The sequence below is a fragment of the Pongo pygmaeus genome, chromosome Y, assembly GCF_028885625.2.
Source record: "Pongo pygmaeus isolate AG05252 chromosome Y, NHGRI_mPonPyg2-v2.0_pri, whole genome shotgun sequence".
In the NCBI taxonomy this organism is placed as follows: domain Eukaryota; kingdom Metazoa; phylum Chordata; class Mammalia; order Primates; family Hominidae; genus Pongo; species Pongo pygmaeus.
Genome location: NC_072397.2, coordinates 8,673,275 through 8,695,727, shown reverse-complemented (window position 1 = coordinate 8,695,727; position 22,453 = coordinate 8,673,275). Strand labels below are relative to the sequence as shown.

The 22,453-nt window shown below is 39.6% G+C and overlaps 1 protein-coding gene across 1 annotated transcript in view; it reads right to left on the bottom strand.

Annotated features, from left to right (window-relative positions):
* The window catches only part of LOC129025639 (protein GVQW1-like), a gene marked incomplete at both ends in the record, with an annotated part of 35,480 nt that extends 24,024 nt beyond the window's left edge, over positions 1-11,456 (bottom strand). Inside the window, 2 exons of the mRNA XM_054473286.1 lie at positions 10,814-10,906; positions 11,334-11,456. Coding sequence (XP_054329261.1) covers positions 10,814-10,906; positions 11,334-11,456 — 216 coding nt within the window. The remainder of the gene's footprint in view (positions 1-10,813; positions 10,907-11,333) is intronic.
* Between the last annotated feature and the right edge of the window lie 10,997 nt (positions 11,457-22,453).

Below are 22,453 nucleotides of genomic sequence, written 5' to 3'. Positions count from 1 at the left end.
TTCTGGTATACCAATCAAACGAAGGTTTGGTGTTTTCACATAGTCCCATATTACTTGGAGGCATTGTTATTCGGTCTTTTTCATTCTTTTTTCTCTATTCTTATCTTCACACTTTATTTCATTAAGCTGATCTTCAATCTCTGATATCCTTTCTTCTGCTTGATCAATTCAACTGTTGATATTTGTGTATGCTTCACAAACTTCTTGTGCTGTGTTTTTCAGGCACATCAAGTCATTCATGTTCTTCTTTAAACTGGTTATTCTAGTTAACAATTCCTCTAATATTTTTTCAAGGTTCTTAGCTTGCTTGCATTGGGTTTTAGCTCAGAGGAGTTTCTTATTGTCCACCTTCTGAAGCCTACTTCTGTTAATTCTGCATCCAGTTTTATTCCCTTGCTGGTGAGGAGTTGTGATCCTTTGGAGGAGAAGAGCAGTTCTGATTTTTGTTTTTTGGAATTTTTAGCCTTATTGTGCTAGCTTTTCCTCATCTTCATGGATTTATCTACTTTTGGTCTTTGATGTTGGTGTCCTTCAGATGGGATTCCTGTGTGGACTTTTTTTTTGTTGATGTTAATGCTACTTTTTTTTGTTAGTTTTCCTTCTAACCGTCAGGCCCCTCTGCTGCAGGTCTGCTGGAATTTGCTGGAGGTCCCCTCTAGACTATCTATATATTTTTTTGAGACAGGGTCTTGTTCTGTTGTCCATGCTGGAGTGCAGTGGTGCAATTATACCTGTCTGCAGCCTCTACTTCCCAGGTTCAAGTGATCCTCCTGCCCTAGCCTTCCAAGTAGCTGGAATTACAGATGCATCACCACGCCCAGGAATTTATTTATTTATTTATTTATTTTTATGGAGACAGTGTCTCACTATGTTGCCCAGCCTCACCTCCACCTCCTGGGCTCAAGTGATTCTCCTGCTTGGGGCTCCCAAAATGCTGGGATCAAAGGCATGAGCTGTCATGACTGGCCATATTAGCACTATAATTTATTTTTTTCCACAAATGTAAAACAGCATAATTAATGGTGACTGATTTGCCCACAATCACATATCTAGAAAGTGTGTAAGTCAGGACTAATTTGGATCTCCTGACATCTAAGTTGGTGTTATTTCCACTAGAAGTTTTCTCATTCTTAATATGAGGAGAAATTTAAGTATTTCTTAATCTGTCTAGGTCAGGGAAACCTTTCTCAAGGGATCATAGTTGAGCTAGAAAATAAAAAAACAGAGAGCAACAGCCACTGATGTTATCTCAGGTAGAAAGTATTCCCAGCAGTGTGGACAACAATAACAGTTTTATTTCTTTAATCCAAATACACAAGAGTCGTACATATTAATGAGATGTTTATGAAATTATGATACAAGCATACAATGTTTCATGATCAAGTCAAAATACTTGCCATACCCATCACGTCAAGTATTTATTATTTCTTTGTGTTGGAAACATCCTAATTCCACTCTTTTAGTTGTTTTGAAATAGACAATAATTTTTAGTTGTTTTGTTTTGTTTTGTTTTTTTCCAGGCTGGAGTGCAGTGGCTTGATCCCAGCTCACTGCACCCTCTGCCTCCCAGGTTCAAGCAATTCTCCTGTGTGAGCCTCCCAAATAGCTGTGATTACAGGCCTGCACCACCACTCCCAGCTAATTTTGTGTATTTAGTAGAGACAGGGTTTCACCATGTTAGCCAGACTGATCTCAGACTCCCTACCTCTGGTTATCTGACAGCCTTGGCCTCCCAAAGTGCTGGGAAATTATCATTAATCAGAGTTACCCTATTATACTGCCAGACGCTAGATCTTATTCCTTTTATCTAGCTGTAGTTTAGCAGGTGTGGTGTTCATGCTTGTAGTCCCAATGCTTTGCAAGACTGAGGTGGAAAGATTGCTTGAGGCCAAGAGTTTGAGACTAGCCTGGGCAGCAGAATAAGACCCAATCTAAATAAATTTAAAAATTAAAAAATTATCCAAGTGTGATGGTGTGCACTTGTAGTACCTCCTACCTCAAGAGATAAGGTGGGAGGATCACTTGAGCCCAGGAGTTTGAGGCTGCAGTGAGCTATCATCATGCCACTGCACTCCAGCCTGGGTGGCAGAGTGAGAACTTGTCACTAAAAAAAATAAAAATAAAAAACATTTAAAATAACTTTGTTGTATTTATTAACAGTAGCAGAGACAGGCTGCAAAACAGATGGAAAGGCGCAGAAGAGTGGCAAATGATCGCTGTATCTGGGGATCCATAGTCAGCAAAAGCCAGTGATGATAATAAAAAAGAATCACAAATTATAAGAATGATATTTCTTTTAATTTCACAAGAGAATATGAAAGGTTTGCACAACAGAGGTGGTGACATTGGGCAGGACAACTGTACAGGTGTCGGTGGGACTGGCTGCATCCATGAATCATATATATGTATGAGGAGATGCAGCTATAGGACCACTTGAAATATTTTTATTTTTTCTATTCTTTAGTAAAACTAGGTTCAGTTATCAACTAATAATAAAGAGCAAAAAAAAAACAATACTTGAAAAGAGAAGAAAGAGTGAGACTTCTCTCTAGAAGACTGTTAAAGGTCCTTGGGAAATATATTAGCTTTATTGGGTACTATTATATACATACTTGAGATTTGGGGTCATAGACTTAAAAAGAATGAATTGAAGTGGCTGTTTCTTCTTTTCCAGCCCCTCTAGCTGCCAGTGACAATCAGTTACTTACAACTGTGTACCAATAAAAATTAATTCATAAAAACCAAAGAGGACTAAACAATAGGCTGAAGTTTGCCAGCCCCTGGTATAGACCTTGAGGATAAGAAGCAGGTGTGGTGTGCACCATAAGATCCCAAGAGAGTTGAAGTCCACAACTGAGAAAAATGATGGTTATTCCCATGGCCAATTTCAATGAAGTAAGAAATGGGCTCACATATCCAGGTTCTATCTAAAGCAGAGATTATAGTAATGGACAGTTGTCTAGATTGTGTCCTGGTTAGCATGGAAATGCATGCTTGGAGTGAGGTTAAAGTTGTAAGAAAAGGTGGAATGAATATTGAAGGCAATGGTGGGGTTAAGCTATTATAGTCAAGGTAGAAATAGTAGCCAGAAAGACGGGAGTAGGGCCTTAGATGAGGAATGCCTGGGTGACAAAAGGAGATACTTTCTCTTAAAAAAAAAAAAAAGTCAATTAATTAAAAAGAAATAAAAATACCAATGAAAATGATTGGTGGTGTTAGTGGCACCACATTATAAATATATTTAACACCACTGAACTGTACACTCAAAAATGATTAAGATGATAAATTTTATGTTGTATGTATTTTACCATAATAATAGAGATTTCTTCTTTAAAGTAAGTTCAAGGCTGGGTGTGGTGGCTCAGGCCTGTAATCCTAGCACCTTGGGAGGCTGAGGAACAGGAGCTTGAGATCAGCCTGGGAAACATAGCAAGAACCCATCTCTGAAAGAAAAAAAAAATTAAAAAATTAGCCAGGCATTGTGCCATGCCCTTGCAGTCCAGCTACTTGGGAGGCGGAGGCTGAAGTGAGCTAGGATGGCACCACTGCACTGCAGCCTGGGTGACAGAGCAAGACCCTGTCTCTAAGAAAGGAGGAGCGGGAGAAACAAAGAAAGAAAGAAGGAAGAAAATGGTTCAGAGTACAAAGCAATTTATCCACTAAAATTGAAAAAGACCAAATCATTTGGTTTTCAATGGGTAGCAAATTTCTAGGTCTTAAAGTTCTACCAGGAGTAGAAAATAAGAACTTGTGATGAAAATACATGCCTAATTTAACAGCAAATTTGTTGGGGGAAGGCGAAAGCACAAAAATTTTCAGTGTAAAAAATGAAATGGGTTTTTTTTCTGCACTTTTTTTTTTATTATACTTTAAGTTCTGGGGTATGTGTGCAGAATGTGGAGGTTTGTTATATAGGTATACACCGGCCATGGTGGTTTGCTGCACCCATCAACCCTATCTACATTTGGTATTTGTCCTAATGCTATCCCTCCCATAGTCCCCTATCCCAAGACAGACCCTGGTGTGTGATATTCCCCTCCTTATGTCTATTAGTTCTCACTGTTCACCTCCCACTTGGGAATGAAAAATTGCAGTGTTTGGTTTTCTGTTCTTGGGTTTGCTGAGAATGATGGTTTCCAGCTTCATCCATGTCCCTGCAAATGACATAAACTCATCCTTTTTTATGGCTGCATATTATTCCATGGTATATATGTGCCACATTTTCTTTATCCAGTGTATCATTGATGGGCATTTGGGTTGGTTCCAAGTCTTTGTCATTGTGAATAGTGCTGAAATAAACACATGTGTGGATGATCCATATAGTGAAATGATTTATAATCCCTTAGGTATATACCCAGTAATGGGATTTCTGGGTCAAATAGTATTTCTAGTTCTAGGTCCTTGAGGAATTGTCACACTGTCTTCTGCAATGGCTGAACTAATTTACACTTCCAGTAACAGTGTAAAAGCGTTATTTCTCTACATCCGTTCCAGCATCTGTTGATACCTGACTTTTTTACACTTAACCATTCTAACTAGCATGAGATAGCATCTCATTGTGGTTTTGATCTGCATTTCTCTAATGACAAGGGATGATGAGCTTTTTCTCATATTTGATAGCAACACAAATGTCTTCTTTTAAGAAGTGTCTGTTCATAGCTTTTGCCCACTTTTTGATGGGGTTGTATGTTTGTTTCTTGTAAATTTGTTTTAACTTGTTTGTAGATTCTGGATATTGCCCTTTTTCACATGAATAGATTGCAAAAATTTTCTCCCATTTTGTAGGTTGCCTGTTCACACTGATGATAGTTTCTTTTGCTGTGCAGAATTTCTTTACTTTAATTAAATCCCATTTGTCAAATTGGCTTTTGTTGCCATTGCTTTTGGTGTTTTAATCATGAGTCTTTGTCCATGCCTATGTCCTGAATGGTGTTGCCTAGGTTTTCTTCTTGGGTTTTTATGGACTTAGGTGATAGGTGTAAGTGTTTAATCTATCTTGAGTTAACTTTTGTATAAGGTATAAGGTAGGGGTCCAGTTTTAGTTTTCTGCCTATGGCTAGCCAGTATTCCCAACCCCATTTATTAAATAAGGAATGCTTTTCCCATTGTTTGTTTTTGTCAGCTTTGTCAAAGATCAGATAGTTTTAGATGTGTGGCATTATTTCTGAGGACTCTGCTCTGTTCCGTTGGTTTATATATCTGTTTTGGTACCAGAACAATGCTTTGCTTACTGTAGCCTTGTAGTATACTTTGAAGTCAGGTAGAGTGCTACCTCCAGCTTTGTTCTTTTTGATTAGAATTGTCTTAGCTAAACAGGATCTTTTTTGATTCCATATGAAATTTAAAGCAGTTTCTTTTTTTTTTTCTAATTCTGTGAAGAAGTCAGTGGCAGCTTGATGGGGATAGCATTGAATCTATAAATTACTTTAGGCATTATGGCCATTTTCTCAATATTGATTCTTCCTATCCAAGAGCATGAAATGTTTTTCCATTTGTTTGTGTCCTCCCTTATTTCTTTGAGCAGTGGTGTGTAGTTATCCTTGAAGAGGTTCTTTGTATCCCTTCTAAGTTGTAGTCATGGGTATCTTATTCTCTTTGTAGCAATTTTGAATGGGAGTTCACTTATGATTTGGCTCTCTGTTTGTGTATTATTGGTATATAGTAATGCTTGTGAATTGTGCACATTGATTTTCTGTCGTGAGATTTTGCTGAAGTTGCTTATCAACTTAAGGAGAATTTGGGCTGAGATGATGGGGTTTTCTAAATATGTAATCATGTCATCTGCAAACAGAGGCAATTTGTCTTCCTCTTTTCCTAACTAAACACCTTCTATTTCTTTCTCTTGCCTGATTGCCCTGGCCAGAACTTCCAATACTATGTTGAATAGGAGTGGTGATACAGGGCATCCTTGTCTTGTGCTGGTTTTCAGAGGAAATGCTTCTAGCTTTTGCCCATTCAGTATGATACTGTGTATAGGATTGTCATAAATAGCTTTTATTATTTTGAGGTACATTCTATCAATACCTACTTTGATGAGAATTTGTAGCATGAAGGGGTGTTGAATTTTATCAAAGGCCTTTTTTGCATCTATTAAGATAATCATGTAGTTGTTACCATTGATTCTGTTTATGTGACTCATTTAGTTTATTGATTTGTATATATTGAATGAGGCTTGCATCCCAGGGATGAAGACAACATGTTCAGGGTAGATAAGATTTTGGTTTTGCTGCTGCACTCAGTTTGCCAGTATTTTACTGAGGATTTTCCCATCACTGTTCATCAGGGATATTGGCCTGAAATTTTCCTTTCTTCTTGTGTCTCTGCCAGGTTTTGGTATCAGGATGATACTGGCCTCATAAAATGAGTTAGGGAGGAGTCCCTCTTTGTACCTCTAGTAGAATTCATCTGTCAATCCATCTGGTGCTGGGCTTTTATGGTTGGTAGGCTAATAATTACTGCCTCAATTTTAGAACTTGTTATTGGTCTATTCTGGGATTCAACTTCTTCCTGTGTCAGTCTTGGGAGGGTGTATGTATCCAGGAATTTATCTATTTTTTCTAGATTCTCTAGTTTATTTGTGTAGAGGTGTTTATACTATTCTCTGATGGTAGTTTGTATTTTTGTGGGACCAGTGGTGATATGCCCTTTATCATTTTTTATTGTGCCTATTTGATTCTTTGCTCTTTTTTTTTTTATTATTAGTATGCCTAGTGGTCTATTTTGTTGATCTTTAAAAAAAAAAAAAAAAAAAAAAAACAGCTCCTGGATTCATTATTACTGTTTTTTTTTTTTTTTTTTTTTTTTTTTTTTTTTTTTTAATGGAGTCTCACTCTGCTACCCAGACTGGAGTGCAGTGGCATGATCTCGGCTCAGTGCAAACTCCACCTCCCAGGTTCATGACATTCTCCTGCCTCAGCCTCCAGAGTAGCCACAACTACAGGCAACCACCACCATGCCCGGCTAATTTTTTGTATTTCTATTAGAGACAAGGTTTCACCATGTTAGCTAGGATGGTTTTGATCTTCTGACCCCATGATCCACCTGCCTTGGCCTCCCAAAGTGCTGGGATTACAGGCATTAGCCACTGTGTCCAGCTGGATTCATTAATTTTTTGATGGCTTTTTCTTGTCTCTATTTCCTTCAGTTCTGTTCTGATCTTAGTTATTTCTTGTCTTCTGCTAGCATTTGCATTTGTTTGCTCTTGCTTCTCTAGTTCTTTCAATTGTGATGCTCAAGTGTCGATTTTAGATCTTTCCCACTTTCTCCTGTGGGTATTTAGTGCTGTAAATTAACCTCTAAATACTGCTTTAGCTGTATCCCAGAGATTCTGTTACATTGTGTCTTTGTTCTCATTGGTTTCAAATAACTAATTTTTGCCTTAATTTTGTTTTTTACCCAGTTATCATTCAGGAGCAGGTTGTTCAGTTTCCATGTAGTTGTGTGATTTTTAGTGAGTTTCTTAATCCTGAATTCTAATTTGTTTGCACTTTGTTCTGAGATATGTTTGTTATGATTTCCATTCTTTGCATTTAGTCAGAAATGTTTTACTTCCAATTATGTGGTCAATTTTATAATAAGTCTGATGTGGTGCCAAAAAGAATGTATATTCTGTTGATTTGGGGTGGAGAGTTCTGTAGATGTCTATTAGGTCCACTTGGTGTAGAGCTGAGTTCAAATCCTGAATATCCTTATTAATTTTCTGTCTCATTGATCTGTCTAATATTGACAATGAGGTTTTAAATTCACCCACTGTTATTGTGTGGGAGTCTGTCTCTTTGTAGGTCTCTAAAAAATTGCTTTATGAATCTGGGTGTTCCTGTATTGGGTACATATATATTTAGGATAGTTAGCTCTTGTTGCATTGATCCCTTTACCAATATGTAATGCTCTTCTTTGTCTCTTTTTGATTTTTGTTGGTTTAAAGTCTGTTTTATCAAAGATTAGGATTGCAAACACCACTTTTTTTTTTTTTTTTTTTTTGGCTTTCCATTTGCTTGCCAAATATTCTTCCGTCTCTTTATTTTGAGCCTATGTGTGTCTTTGCACATGAGATGTGTCTCCTGAATATAACACTCCAATGGGTCTTGGTTCTTCATCCTATTTGTCAGTTTGTGTCTTTTAATTGGGGCATTTAGCCCATTTATATTTAAGGTTAATATTGTTATGTGTGAATTTGTTCCCATAATTTTAATGCTAGCTGGTTATTTTGCCCATTAGTTGATATGTTTTCTTCATAGTGTCAATGATCTTTACAATTTGGTGTGTTTTTGCAGTGGCTTGTAATGGTTTCTCCTTTCCATGTTTAGTGCTTCCTTCAGGAACTCTTGCACAACAGGCTGCATGGTGACCAAATCTGTCAGCATTTTCTTGTCTGTAAAGAATTTTATTTCTCCTTTGCTTATGAAGCTTTGTTGGCTGGATATGAAATTCTGGGTTGAAAATTCTTTACATTAAGAATGTTGATATTGGCCATCACTGTCATCTGGCTTGTTGGGTTTTTGCAGAGTGATCCACTGTTAGTCTGATGGGCTCCCCTATGTGGGTTGCCCAGTCTTTCTCACTGGCTGCCCTTAACATTTTTTCTTCATTTTCACCTTGGTAAATATGAAGATTATATTTCTTGGGGTTCCTTTTCATGAGGAGTATCTTCATGAGGTTCTCTGTATTTTCTGAATTTGAATGCTGGTTTGTCTTGAGAGTTTGGGGAAGCTCTCTCGGATAATATACTGGTTTGTCTTGAGAGTTTGGGGAAGCTCTCTCGGATAATATACTGAAGAGTGTTTTCCAAATTGATTCCATTCTCCCCATCACTTTCAGATTCACCAATCAAATGTAGGTTTGGTCTTTTCTCATAGTCCTATATTCCTTGAAGGCTTTGTTTGTCCCTTTTCATGCTGTTTTTTCTAATCTTCTCTTTACACTTTATTTCATTAAGTTGATCTTCAATTTCTGCTATCCTTTTTCCTGATCCATTTAGCTAATGACACTTGTGTATGCTTCACAAACTTCTCATGTTGTGTTTTTCAGCTCAGTCAGGTCATTTATGTTCTTCTCTAAACTGGTTATTCAGTTAGCAATTCCTCCAACCTTTTTTCAAGGTTCTTAGCTTCCTTGCATTGAGATAATGAGTTAGGAAAATAAAGAAAAAAATTAAAGAAAGAGAAACAAGCTTTCTGTGTTAGGCTGACTCATCCCGAAGACAGTAACAGGCAAAACCGAGACCCAAGCAAAGTTTCAATAACATTATTAAGGATGACAGAGATCAAAGGATTGTGCTCTGGAAACTCTCAGCACTCCCTCAACATTGAAAGAAGAAAATAAATTTTCCTTTTCTCCATGAGTATACTTTTGAGTTTGTAGATTTCTCTTTTCTATAACTAGTAACTTCAAGTATTCTGTCTTTAATCTAAGCAGCACAGTGAACATCATAAGACATGCCTAAACATGACTGTACTCCAGCCATCTAGGTGCCATAGTGTAGGTTATAAAATAAGCCCATGCAAGGCACTTAAGTAAACCTAGATAATAGCCATCTGGACCACATAGCGAAAGTCATATGTAAGCCTGAATTATAAACCTGTCATAGTTATTTAACTTCCTTTGTTCTGCTTCTGTACATTCACTTTCATGCCACTATGCTTCACACCACTGTAAGCTTGTTTCAAATTAGCTAACCCCCTTTTAGAAGTGTGTATGTAAGCCAAGCCCTGTCTTTGTTCAGGGCCCAGTTTTTGGATGTTAATCTGCTGGGTCTAAGTGGACTCAGTAAATCTTCCCATTCCACCCCATGTTCTCTCCAGTCCTCATTCTTTCCCACAGTATTTTGGTGAGCCAGCCAGGAGTGGAGACCACAGTTTGGCTGTGTTCTTTGTGTGTCTGGGGGATCTGGGCTGTGGGAGACCCTTGACCTCAGGCGCACCACTTGGGGAAGTTCAACCCAGAGGGGGGATGGGCTGTCCCACAACCTGATGTTTCTACCCAGCTGCACAACAGAATATGAGGGGCAACAGGACGATTGCAGGAATAGCCCATTACAGAACTGCGGTAAGGTTTTCAGGCCCAACACAGGACCAGTCTCACAAGGATGAAACGGAATCCTGATCACCTTCCTGGATGTAACTAGTAGTCCAACAAAGGACATGAGAGTGACCCCCAAAGCCAAGGGAACTTAAACCACAACTGACTGGAGTGAAGAGTGGCTTGCTAAAGTTGGTTAGGAAAAGGTACTGGGAAAAGGGAAGTGTGTGAAAGTGAGTGGGAGAGATGGTTCTGGGAGGAACCAATGCAGGGAGTGACATGTGGGGGCCACAGGTCTCTTAGTAGAGACTGTACTCTGTGCAAATTGTGGGGCCAACTGGAACTAGGGTTGATCTACCTACAGCTGACATAGCTGTCTTACAGCTTAGGAGTTGTGGTAGGATCAAGGAACTCTCCAAAACTAAGTGGCATCTGAAATACTACCATGAGGGGGATGGTCTAATCGGTCCGGAATGAAAGGAAGAGTGAGTGTGCTGTGCCATGAAGGGAGAAGATGGGAGAAAAATTGTTGAAACCCACCCCATTAAAATGCTTGTTAAAGAATTTCAAGAAAGGCTATGCAGGGCATTATAAACTCAAGTTAACCCCTCAGATGTTAAAAACTCTCTGTGAAATAGAATGATCTTCTTTGGTGTTGGATGACTGGCTGAAGGCACTGTAGATAGGGAAACAATTGGCTGTGTGTTTAAGGTGGTGACCAGAGTCAGAAGACAGTCAGGGCATCCAGACCAATTCCCCTGTATTGATTCATGGCTAAATATAATTCAAATTTGACCAGCGTGGCTGCATCCGTGTTTGCCAGCATACTGTAAAAGGCTTGGGGCCTGAGCCAAATCCAATGTGAAAGTAAAATCAGCTGCATTGGCAGCTACGGAGACAAAGGAAAAGTCACAGGAAAGACCAGAAAAGCCAGTTTTGCAGGAACCTCTGGAGGAAACAGAATTCCCTCCTCCATATGTTCCAATCTACACCCCTTTACCAAGAGTAACTATCCCTGAGGAGTAAAGTTCAAATGGATACACACGCCCAGTCTCACCTGAGAGGGAGGAATCAGAACTCCACGAAGTTAAAGTGGAAGGTTTGGAAATTCAGGCCCATAGAAAGATGCCCTGACTGCGTGTATACTACTTGAATAGAAAACACGGTAGTTGACGCGGCACGGTGGCTCAAGCCTGTAATCCCAGCACTTTGGAGGCCGAGGTGGGCGGATCATGAGGTCAGGATATCGAGACCACGGTGAAACCCCGTCTCTACTAAAAATACAAAAAATTAGCCGGGTGCGGTGGCGGGCGCCTGTAGTCCCAGCTACTCAGGAGGCTGAGGCAGGAAAATGGCTTGAACCTGGGAGGCGGAGCTTGCAGTGAGCCGAGATTGAGCCACTGCACTCCAGCCTGGGTGACAGAGCAAGACTCCATCTCAAAAAAAAAAAAAAAAGAAAGAAAACACGGTAGTTAAGTGTTTATTGTACCATAGACGTCTTAGTGAACAAAACAACCACCACGTAACTAATAGTTCTAACTATTAATTTTGCCAAATATAAAAGATCTGTGTTGTCATAAAAAACTACATTGTAGTGATGCTTTCTATTAAATTCCATTTATAGGAAGCATCAAAGGGAAAAAATGAGTCAGGAAATTAAAGAAAAAAATAAAATTGAAAAAAGAGAAAGAAGCTTTCTGTATTAGGATGACTCATCCCAAAGGCAATAACAGGCAAAGCCCAGACCCAAGCCAAGTCTTGATAACATTATCAAAGAAGCCAGGGCTCAAAGAATGTGCTCTGGAAACTTTTCCAGCACTCCCTCAACATAGGAAGAAGAAAACAAGTTTTCCTTTCCCCTGTAATATGAGTAAACTTATGAGTTTATAGATTCCATTTTTTTTTTTGAGACAGTGTCTCCCTCTGTTGGCAGGCTGTAGTACCATGGCACAATCTTGGCTCACCGCAACCTCCAACTCCCTGGTTCAAGCAATTCTCCTGCCTCAGCCTCCCGAGTAGCTGCGATTAACAGACATGCGCCACCATGCCTAGCTAATTTTTGTATTTTTAGTAGAGATGGGATTTCATCATGTTAGCCACTGTGCCCAGCCAGATTCCTGTTTTCTGTAACTAGCAACTTAAGTATTCTGTCTTTAATCTAAACAGTACAGTGAAGGCCATAAGACTCGCCTGAATAGGCCTAGACTGAGCCATCTAGATGCCATAGTGAAATAAGCCCATGTAAGGCACTTAAGTAAACCTAGATAACAGCCATCTGGACCACATAGCAAAAGTCATATGTAAGCCTGATTTATGAACCAGTTGGTTAACTGCCTTTGTTCTGCTTCTGTACATTCACTTTCGTGCCACTAGGCTTCCTGCCACTATAAGCTTGTTTCAAACTAGCCAACGCCCTTTTAAAAGTGTATATATAAATCAAGCCCTGTCTTTGTTTAGGACCCAGTTTTTAGATGTTAATCCGCTGGGTCTAAGTGGACTCAGTAAATCCTCCTGTTCCTCCACCCCATGGTCTCTCCAGTCTTCCATCATTCCTGCAACATTAGAATATGCTCCTTTAGCTTGGAGGAGTTTCTTATTACCTACTTTCTGAAGCCCACTTCTGTCAGTTGGTCAAACTCATTCTCCATCCAGTTTTGCTTCCTTGCTGGCAAGGAGTTGTGATTCTTTTCAGGAGAAGAGGCCTTCTACTTTTTGGAATTTTTAGCCTTCTTGCACTAGATTTTCCTCATCTTCGTATTTATCTACCTTTCATCTTTGATGTTGGTGTCCATTGGATGGGGTTTCTGTGTGGACATCCTTTTTGTTGATGTTGATGCTATTCCTTTCTCTGTGCTGCTGTTTCTTCTAGCAGTCAGGCCCCTTTTCTACAGGTCTGCTGGAGTTTACTGGAAGTCTACTCCAGAGCCTGTTTGCCTGGGTATCACCGGCAGAGGCTGCAGAACAAAAAAGATTACTGCCTGTTCCTTCCTCTGGAAGCTTCATTCCAGAGGGGCACCCGCCAGGTATCAGCCTGACCTCTCCAGTATGAGATGTGTGTCAACTCTTGCTGGGATGTGTCTCCCAGTCAGGGGGCTCAGGGGTCAGAGACCCACTTGAGCATAGCAGAGCTTGAGCACTGTGCTGGGAGATCCACTGCTCTCTTGACAGCTGGCAGGCAGGAAGGTTTAAGTCTGCTGAAGCTGTGCCCACAGCTCCACCTTCCACCAGGTGCTCTGTCCCAGGGAGATGGGAGTTTTATCTATAAGCCCCTGACAAGGGCTGCTGCCTTTCTTTCAGAATGTCCAGCTCAGAGAAGAGCAATCTAGAGAGGCAGTCAGCTCCAATGGCTTTGCAGAGCCGCAGTGGGCTCTGCCAAGTTAAACTTCCCGGCACTTTGTTTACACTGTTAGGGGAAAACTGCCTACTCAAGCCTCAGTAATGGCAGACATTTCTCTCACCACCAAACTCAAGCATCCCGGGTCAACTTCAGACTGCTGTGCTGGTAGCGAGAATTTCAAGCCAGTGGATCTTAGTTTGCTGGGATAATGGGGGTGCAATCTGCTGAGCCAGACCACTTGGATCCCTGGCTTCAGCTCCCTTTCCGGGGGTGTGAACGGTTCCATCTCACTGGCAGTCCAGGTGCTCATGGGGTATGAAAAAAAACTCCTGGAGCTAGCTAGATGTTTTGCCCAAACAGCCTCCCAGTTTTGTACTTGAAACCCAGGGCCTGGGTGGAGTAGGATTCACTTGAGAGAATCTCCTTCTCTGCGGAGATTTACCTGAGGGAATCTCCTGTGTGCGGGCTGTGAAGATCATGGGAAAAGCATACTATCTCAGCCAAAAAGCACCGTTCCTTATGGCACAGTCCCTCATGGTTTCCCTCAGCTAGGTGAGGGAGTTCCCCAACCCCTTGTGCTTCCTAGGTGAGGCAACAACCCACACTGCTTCTGCCCACCCTCCATGGGCTGCACGCACTGTCTAACCAGTCCCAACAAGACAAGCCAGGTACCTCAGTGGGAAATGCAGAAATCACCCACCTTCCGTGTTTATCTCACTGAAAGCTGCAGACCAGAGCTGTTCCTATTCAGCCATCTTGGCAGCCACCCCAGAATGAAATCCGTTTTGTTTTCACATGAAGAATGGGAAATACAGTTAATTGAAATCCAAACTATCACATTATAAAGGAAAAACTTAATGAGCATATTCCGCATCTGCCACAGTGATAGAAAAAGCTGAACAACCAATAGTATATCTACTTTTTAAACAGCATATTTACTCCGTGTGGATTTCTGTAATTCTACCAGCATGTGATGGTTTGACATATGATGTGGAGTTGTTGGATGATATTTAACAACTTCACTGAGTGCTATTTATGTGAAAAAGCTGCTATATTATTCATGTCACAATTATTATTTGATCTAATAAATATATTAGTTGTTTTTTCTGATTTCTTTGTCTTTTCACATTTTCTGTGTTTCTAAGTTTCATATAAAATTGGTATGTGTAAAGTGAATTCAATGAAACTTTTCAAAATGTATTTTAACCAATTCTGTCCTCAGTTTTGTCTTCCTCTTTTTTAAAATATTTATTTATTTATTTATTTTATTTACTTTTGAGATGGAGTCTCGCTCTGTCACCCAGGCTGGAGTTCAGTGGTGTGATCTTGGCTCACTGAAACCTCTGCCTCTCAGGTTCACACCATTCTCCTGCTTCAGCCTCCTGAGTAGCTGGGACTATAGGCACCTGCCACCATGCCTGGCTAATTTTTTGTATTTTTGCTACAGATGTGGTTTCACCATGTTAGCCAGGATAGTCTCGATCTCCTGACTTTGTGATCTACCCATCTCAGCCTCCTAAAGTACTGGGATTACAGGCGTGAGCCACCTTGCCTTGTCCTATTTTTGTATTGTTTTATAATGCCTGCTTTGACTTGACAGCTGATTTCTCTTCCTTGGACTTGACTCTGTCTAAGCAAACAGCTCCAATGATTTCCACGTCTCTCATCGTCTGACAATTGGCCCTTATCCCTGACTTTGTTGAAATTATTCATGCATGATTGAGTTTATCCACTCATATTCATGATCAGTCAATTGTCACACATTGGAGGGCTTCAGGGATGTGTGTCTGAAAGAGAAACTTTTCAGAAAAAGTGCCGAAGCCACCAGCAGACTAATGAACACTCTCTGATGTGGCTAAGTTCACAGAGAACTTAAGTCATAAACCTCTGGATTCTGCATTGTTAGGTAGGACTATAGAGCTATGAATTCACCCATTGTAATCTGATAAAACCGTAAATGTGAATCCAGGTGGAGACTCTATGTCTTGGTCTCTGCTACCTAGTCAAAGCAGAAATTTGTGAATATTACTTGGATCACTAGAGCAAAAAGAATGCTTTTTTTTTGTGAATTCTCTCCTTCTGGGCTTTAGCTGAAAATCAAGCCAGCAAGTTGTGTGGTACCAAACAAAAGAGTGAGGTTAACTTTTTTTTTTTTTTTTCGAGACAGAGTCTTGCTTTGTTGCCCAGGGTGGAGTACCGTGGTGCAATCTTGGTTCACTGCAGCCTTTAGATACCGGGCTCCGACAATCCTCCCACCTCAGCCTACAAAGTAGCTGGATCTACATGCATGCATCACCATATTTGGCTAATTTTTTTGTACTTTTTAGAGAGATGGGGTTTTGCCATGTTGCCCAGGCTAGTCTCAAACTCCTGGGCTCAAACGATCCTCACTCCTCAGCCTCCCAAAATGTTGGGTATTACATATGTGAGCCACCACACCCATCCTAAGCTGATTACTGGATTGGTTAGTTGGTTGGTTGCATACTATGACATCAAAATAAAAAGAAAAAAGAAACAAACAAGCAAACAAAAAAACTCCCTGGTTGGTTTTATTAAAAGAATCTTAGTATTACCTCTTTTGATATTCATGATTTTGTTTATAAATAAAGCCCACATCATGGAATTTGAATAAGAAGTAAACCTTGGTTATAAGACACTGCATTTGGGGAGTCACACAGTACTGCAGCTAACCTTAAGCTAAATTTAATTGCAGCCTAAGCTAACAGATGCAGCATTTACAAAGTAGCACTCATACACTTACCCAAAACATGCACTTAAAAACATGCACTTAAGCAATGTTACTTAAAGGAACACTTTGAAACCCTTCTTATTTCCAGGTATAAATAGAATTTGCTACCGGTTTAAAATTCCATTATTAAGAACTGCTGGAAAGACAACTCTCCCCCTAACTATATGCACACCACACACACACACACACACACACAAAAGCTTTGCATCTTCCTGGCCACTATCCTTTCTGTTAAACTATATTTCCTATGATATCAGATTAAAAAGAAAAAAAGAAACAAACAAAAAAACTCCCCAGTTGGTTTTATTAAAAGAATTGACATATTGATGCTGAAGGCACATACAATTAAATGATCATTCATTTAGCAATCAATAATGTAGATAAACTCAATATTGAGCTTGTACTGGAAGCTGAAATCACAACAGTGAATAGCCATGTGGATTTACTGAATCTCAGCATAATAAAATTATAAGAAGATTCTGATCTGTGATTTTAGGTCTTCGAGTTGAGGCATTATGAAGTACATCAAAGAAAGTAAATACATGCAATTTTTGCTAAAATGTCCATTATCCAAGTGAAACTGATAAATAAGAAGGTTGTAATTCAAAGAAAATATGAATAAGAGCAAATTATAAAAAGGAAACTCAGTGATTTTATTTTCTTTTATCTACTTGCCTCAACTCCCCACACATTATTTCAAGGGAAGTCCAAGACATCAAAAGGAAGAATGTATTCTTATTAGCATGAATGCATTTGATTTGCAAAATAGGGAAAAATGATACCAACTTCACTGGATCATTATGAAAATTGAATTTAAAAATTCATGAGAAATAACTTACATTATAATCCATTATCTTTAAAAATGCAGGCTGGGTGCAGTGGTTCATGCCTATAATCCCAGCACTTTGGGATGCCAGAGCAATGGGCCTTGGTCAGGAGGTCAGGAGATCAAGACCAGCTTGGCCAAAATGGTGAAACCCCATCTCTATTAAAAACTACAAAAATTAGCTGGGCACAGTGGTGGCTGCCTGTAATCCCAGCTACTCAGGAGGATGAGGCAGGAAAATCACATGAACCTGGGCAGCAGAGGTTGCAGCAAGCCAAGATCAGGCCACTGCACTCCAGCCTGAGCAACAGAGTGAGACTCAATCTAAAAAAAAAGCCAAATTCATTTGTAAATTTCAAACTTCAGAGAATTCAGACAATTTTGTCTTCATTTCTCCCAATAACTAATTTGAGTATGTATTTTGTGCACATGAATTGTTTACCCACACAAAAATATGCTTAAATGTACACATGAGAAAATGGGGCAAAGACCTTCTTACCTCTCCTTTGGTGTGTTGCTGTTGTTGTTTTGAGATGGAGTCTTGCTCTGTTGCTGAGGCTGGAGTGCAGTGGCATAATCTCAGCCAGGCTAGAGTACAGTGGCATGATCTCGGCTCACTGCAACTTCCATCTCTTGGGTTCAAGCAATTCTCCTGCTTCAGCCTCCCAAGTAGCTTGGACTACAGGTGTGCCACGCCACGTCCAGCTAATTTTTGTATCTTTAGTAGAGATGGGGTTTCACCATTTTGGCAAAGCTGGTTTTGAACTCCTGACCTCAAGTGATCCGCCCACCTTGGCCTCCCAAAGTGCTAGGATTACAGGCATCAACCATGGTACCCAGCCTCCTTTGGCATGTTCTAAGGGCCACATGAACCCTAAATATGCTATTTTTTTCTCTTTCATTCTTTTTATGTTGAATGAACACCCAATCTTAGAATAATGAATTTTGCACAGCAAAAATACATCCTGTGCTTACACAGAGTTTATCTGTGTCAGGCATCTAACAAATGTCTGATTTTGAAAGTAACTAGACAGAGAAGAGAATGTTTGTTGACAAGTTTAAATTATTTATTATGTGAATAAAAGATAACAGTGGTGGTCAGATGCAGTGACTCATGCCTGTAATTCCAGCACTTTGGGTGGCTGAGGCAGGTGGATCATGAGGTCAGGAGATTGAGTCCGTCCTGGCCAACACAGTGAAACCCTGTCTCTACTGAAAATGTAAAAATTAGCTGGGTGTGGTGACACGCACCGGTAATCCCAGCTATTCAGAAGGCTGAGACAGGATAACTGCTTGAACCTCGGAGGCGGAGATTGCAGTGAGCTGAGATCACACCACTGTACTCCAGCCTGGCAACAGGGAGAGACTCCCATCTCAAAAAACAAACAACCAAACAAACAAACAAAGATTAGAGTGGCACCCCTGAAGATATATATTGATGGTGGCAGCCTCACGTGCAACAGTAGGGCATGAGTGTTTTATCCCCTAGGAATAGAGGGGCATGCACTTTTTTATAAGGAATAAAGGCTTTCTTATATGTTAGAATGTTTCAGTGATAAGTGAAGCTGGATTCAAATCCAGCTGCCATGGGATAGAGAACTATAAATATGACAGTGGGCAAGACACTCTTCACACAGTAAAGCAGAGATAGATGAAATATCGAAGGGAGATGGATAGATAGATGATACATAGATGGTAGATTGATAGATGATATATAAATTAGAAGATAGATACATAGATAGATACATAAATACGTAGATATATAGATGAGATGGAGGAATCGATGATTGATAGGCTAGGTAGACATAAGATACTTGAGATAGCTAATATTAATAGATGGGTACATAGAGAGATGAATGCATGAGAGATGAATGCATAGATAGTAGAAGAGATAAATGATGATGACACATAGATAAATACATATATAGATGATAGAATAGATAGATAAAATACCTGATAGATACATGATTCATAGATAGAAATAGTAAATATAGAGGATTATGATGATGATGAAAATAGATATATGATAGCTAGATAATACAGATGACAAATAGATAAAATACCTGATAGATACATGAGTGATAGATAGAAATATTATACATAGAGGATTATGACGACAAGGAGGAGAGATAGATGATAGGTAGTAACACAGATGACAATGATAGATAGATAGATAGATAGATAGATGACTAGGAACATTTTAGAATACATACATGATGATGGTAGATACATAGATGACAAAATATATAGATGAGATTGATAAAATACATGATAGATAATTGATAGAAATAGAGAGATAGTATACATACAAGATTAGGGTAATGATAGATAATAGAGACAGATAAATTATAGATAGCTAGATAAGATACATGATGAAGATATAGATTGATGGATGAGATACAGACAGATAAAGTAAACATGATGATGAAGATAGATATAGATAAAGAGATAGATGACAGACTAGATAGATGATTGATGATAGAATAGATGATGAAGATAGATAAATGATGGTAGATAAAAGAGATAGATGATAGATTATATAGACAGACGATGATAGATGGTAGATAGATAGATAGATAGATAGATAGATAGATAGATAGAAACAAAGAAAGAAATACTCTGCCTAGAATTCTATCATAGGTCACTTGAGGGAATATCAGTTCAAATGCAGTAGGGACATGCTTGGCACAAAGCCGTTATTGGAATTTTATGTATGTTTTGCCTTTGCTCCCCCAGCTTCTCATAAATCTATTAATTCAGTAAGTCCCACTGGTAATCTCATTTTTTGTTTTTGGTTTTTGGTTTCTTTTTTTGAGATGGAGTCTCACTTGGGCCCAGGTTGGAGGGCAGTAGCAGAATCTCAGCTCCCTGCAACTTCTGCCTCCTGAGTTCAAGCGATTCTTGTGCCTCAGCCTCCCAAGTATCTGTGCCAACCATCACGCATGGCTAATTTTTGTGTTTTTAGTAGACATGGTATTTCACCATGTTGGCTAGGCTGGTCTTGAACTCCTGACCTTAGGTGATTCACCAATGTCGGCCTCCCAATGGAGGGTTGGGATTACAGGTGTGAGCCACTGCATCTAGCCAGAGACCATTTTTAAGCCCTTAAACTCCTTAAAGATGATAAATGAGAGATGAGATCTATACACAGTGGCTTTTTATATCGAGGAATGTTATATAGAGTAATATCATCTTTATATCATGACTTGTAGTTTCTTTCTTTCCTGTAACGTCCTCAAGCTTGCATTTAAATGTTAATGTGCAAACTTCCACCCAACTTGCTAAATGACAAAAGTTTTTTCCTTAAAGGCTTCTCTTCTCCATTTGCTGTGATGAAAATTTGTATCTGTAGATAAGTTATTTTTATGCTAGAAAATGGCAATCTCCTTAGCAGCAATAATGAGTAAGTAGGCTACATTTTCATATTTATACAAATAAATATTTGATATCCGTTGATATGAGTTTTTGTTTTGTTTTGTTTTCCTTTTCCTCTGGAAGATGCCATCATTTCATCTGGCTTTATCCACTTTTTTACAAATAAAACTTAGGTAATCTCTTTTTCTAACATCTTCCTGCTTTCCACATCATGAATCCTTCCACATTTTCTCAATAACTTTAATGTTTTATTTATTTTTTATAAGCCTCTCTAAAAGCATTATATATTGAAAGGAAAACTAATCCCCAAGCCTTCCATTCTCCTCCTGCGAAGCCATTTTTCAGCATTCTTCACTCATCCCTTAGTGTAAGTCTTAAATTGGGGACTTTGTGCATCAATCCACATTCCTAAGTTCTTCAAACAACTATATACATTGTTGGATTTGAAAACTCATTTTTAAAGGAGAAGAACTTTCTAGGACTAGATGGGTGACTGTTAGGAAGAACCAACAACCTCTTTAAAAATGAGAGGTGACAGATGGACTATTAGTTTTTTTGTCCTACAGGTATAGCATATACTTGTCTCATTTGCTTTCCAAACTGCCCCATAACAAGCACCTGCGAAGTGGTAAGGCTCAGGGTCATAGCCTGTGTCTGAACTCTTATGTGTCTGTCCCTGCAGAGGCTGAAGAACCCCCCCCAAAAAAGCATTAGCATGGATTGTTGACAATGGATCCACCAAGCCATAGTTTCAGAGTTAGTTTGGTCAGCCTGAGTTCTGGATGTTCTGAAGTACTTGGACAAATATTTCCAAAAGGAAAGCTGTCTACAGCCAGCCATGTTTTTGTTTTTCTAATGAATAATGAGTTCCATTTACCTGGCTTTCTTTTGATTATTAGACAGACAATGATGCCCTGAAGAGCAGCTACCAGCAACCTGCACATCTCAGCCAGCAAGAAACTATATGCAGACTATATCAATAGTCTGGACTGGACTCTGTGATTTTGCTAGAGTTCTGGGAAGCTATTTGAGATTGTTCGTGTCCTGGAATAAAGATTGCTATTACCCTGGATGGAACTTCCATCTCTCTACTCTGCCTTTCTCTTACAAAATGAATGAAAGAAAACTCACTGAGCTAGAGGCCACCTTAAGCATGAAAAATGTGGATGCAGCTTGAACCACAGCATTAGCGGTCTCAAATAATTTAACAATTTCTAACTCTTCATTACCTGAAATGTCAACTGTAACCCAGCAACCCTAATTTTGAGCACACATACCCACTGGAAACAAATTGCCTTGTTTTTGTTTTGTTTTGCTTTCATTGTTATGCATGGATTTCACACTTAAACAACAGTCTGTGCTTTTTGCTCTTTGGGTGGAGCAAACACTCTTTCCATTTGCTGCACAATGAAGTGTTTCAAAGATAAAGATTTATTAAAAACCAGAGAGGAGTTAGTGTGATAGAAATCGGGGGCATACTAAGAGGGAAGGTCTCAGGGACTCCAATACCTTCCCCTGTTTCTTCCCTTGTCATTAGAGTTGGAGTATCTATCGGGCCCTGAAATGCTGCCTGATTGTGTTTGCTTTATCTGATTGGATGCAAAACGAAAATCTTTCTCCACGGACCATCTGCTCTCTCCTCTAATCAACTGCATGCATTGAAACCCAGTTACAGGATAGGAGCCTGATGAATTGACTTCGAGAATATTAATTTTTGCTTGAAATGTCAGAAAATAGAGTAGAGGTATTATTCCAGGCCCAGCTTCTTGAAGTCTCCATTTTACAGATTGTTTTTAAGGCATCCTCTGGAATGGGAAGACCAACTCTGTAAGGCATCATGAAACCATCTAACAAAGCAAGTGTGGGTGCACCTGAACTTTGAAAGCTCAGCCTCTGCTAAGTGATTGCATGAGTTAGAATAACCAGGCAGGTCAGGTGCAGTGGCTCACGCCTATAATCCTAGCATTTTGGGAGGCTGAGCTGGGGGTATCCCCTGAGGTCAGGAGTTCAAGACCAGTCTGGCCAACATGGTGAAACCCCATCTCTGCTAAAAATACAAAAATCAGCCGATGTGGAGGTGCATGCCTGTAATCCCAGCTACTCAAGAGGCTGAGGCAGAAGAATTGCTTGAACCCAGGAGGCAGAGGTT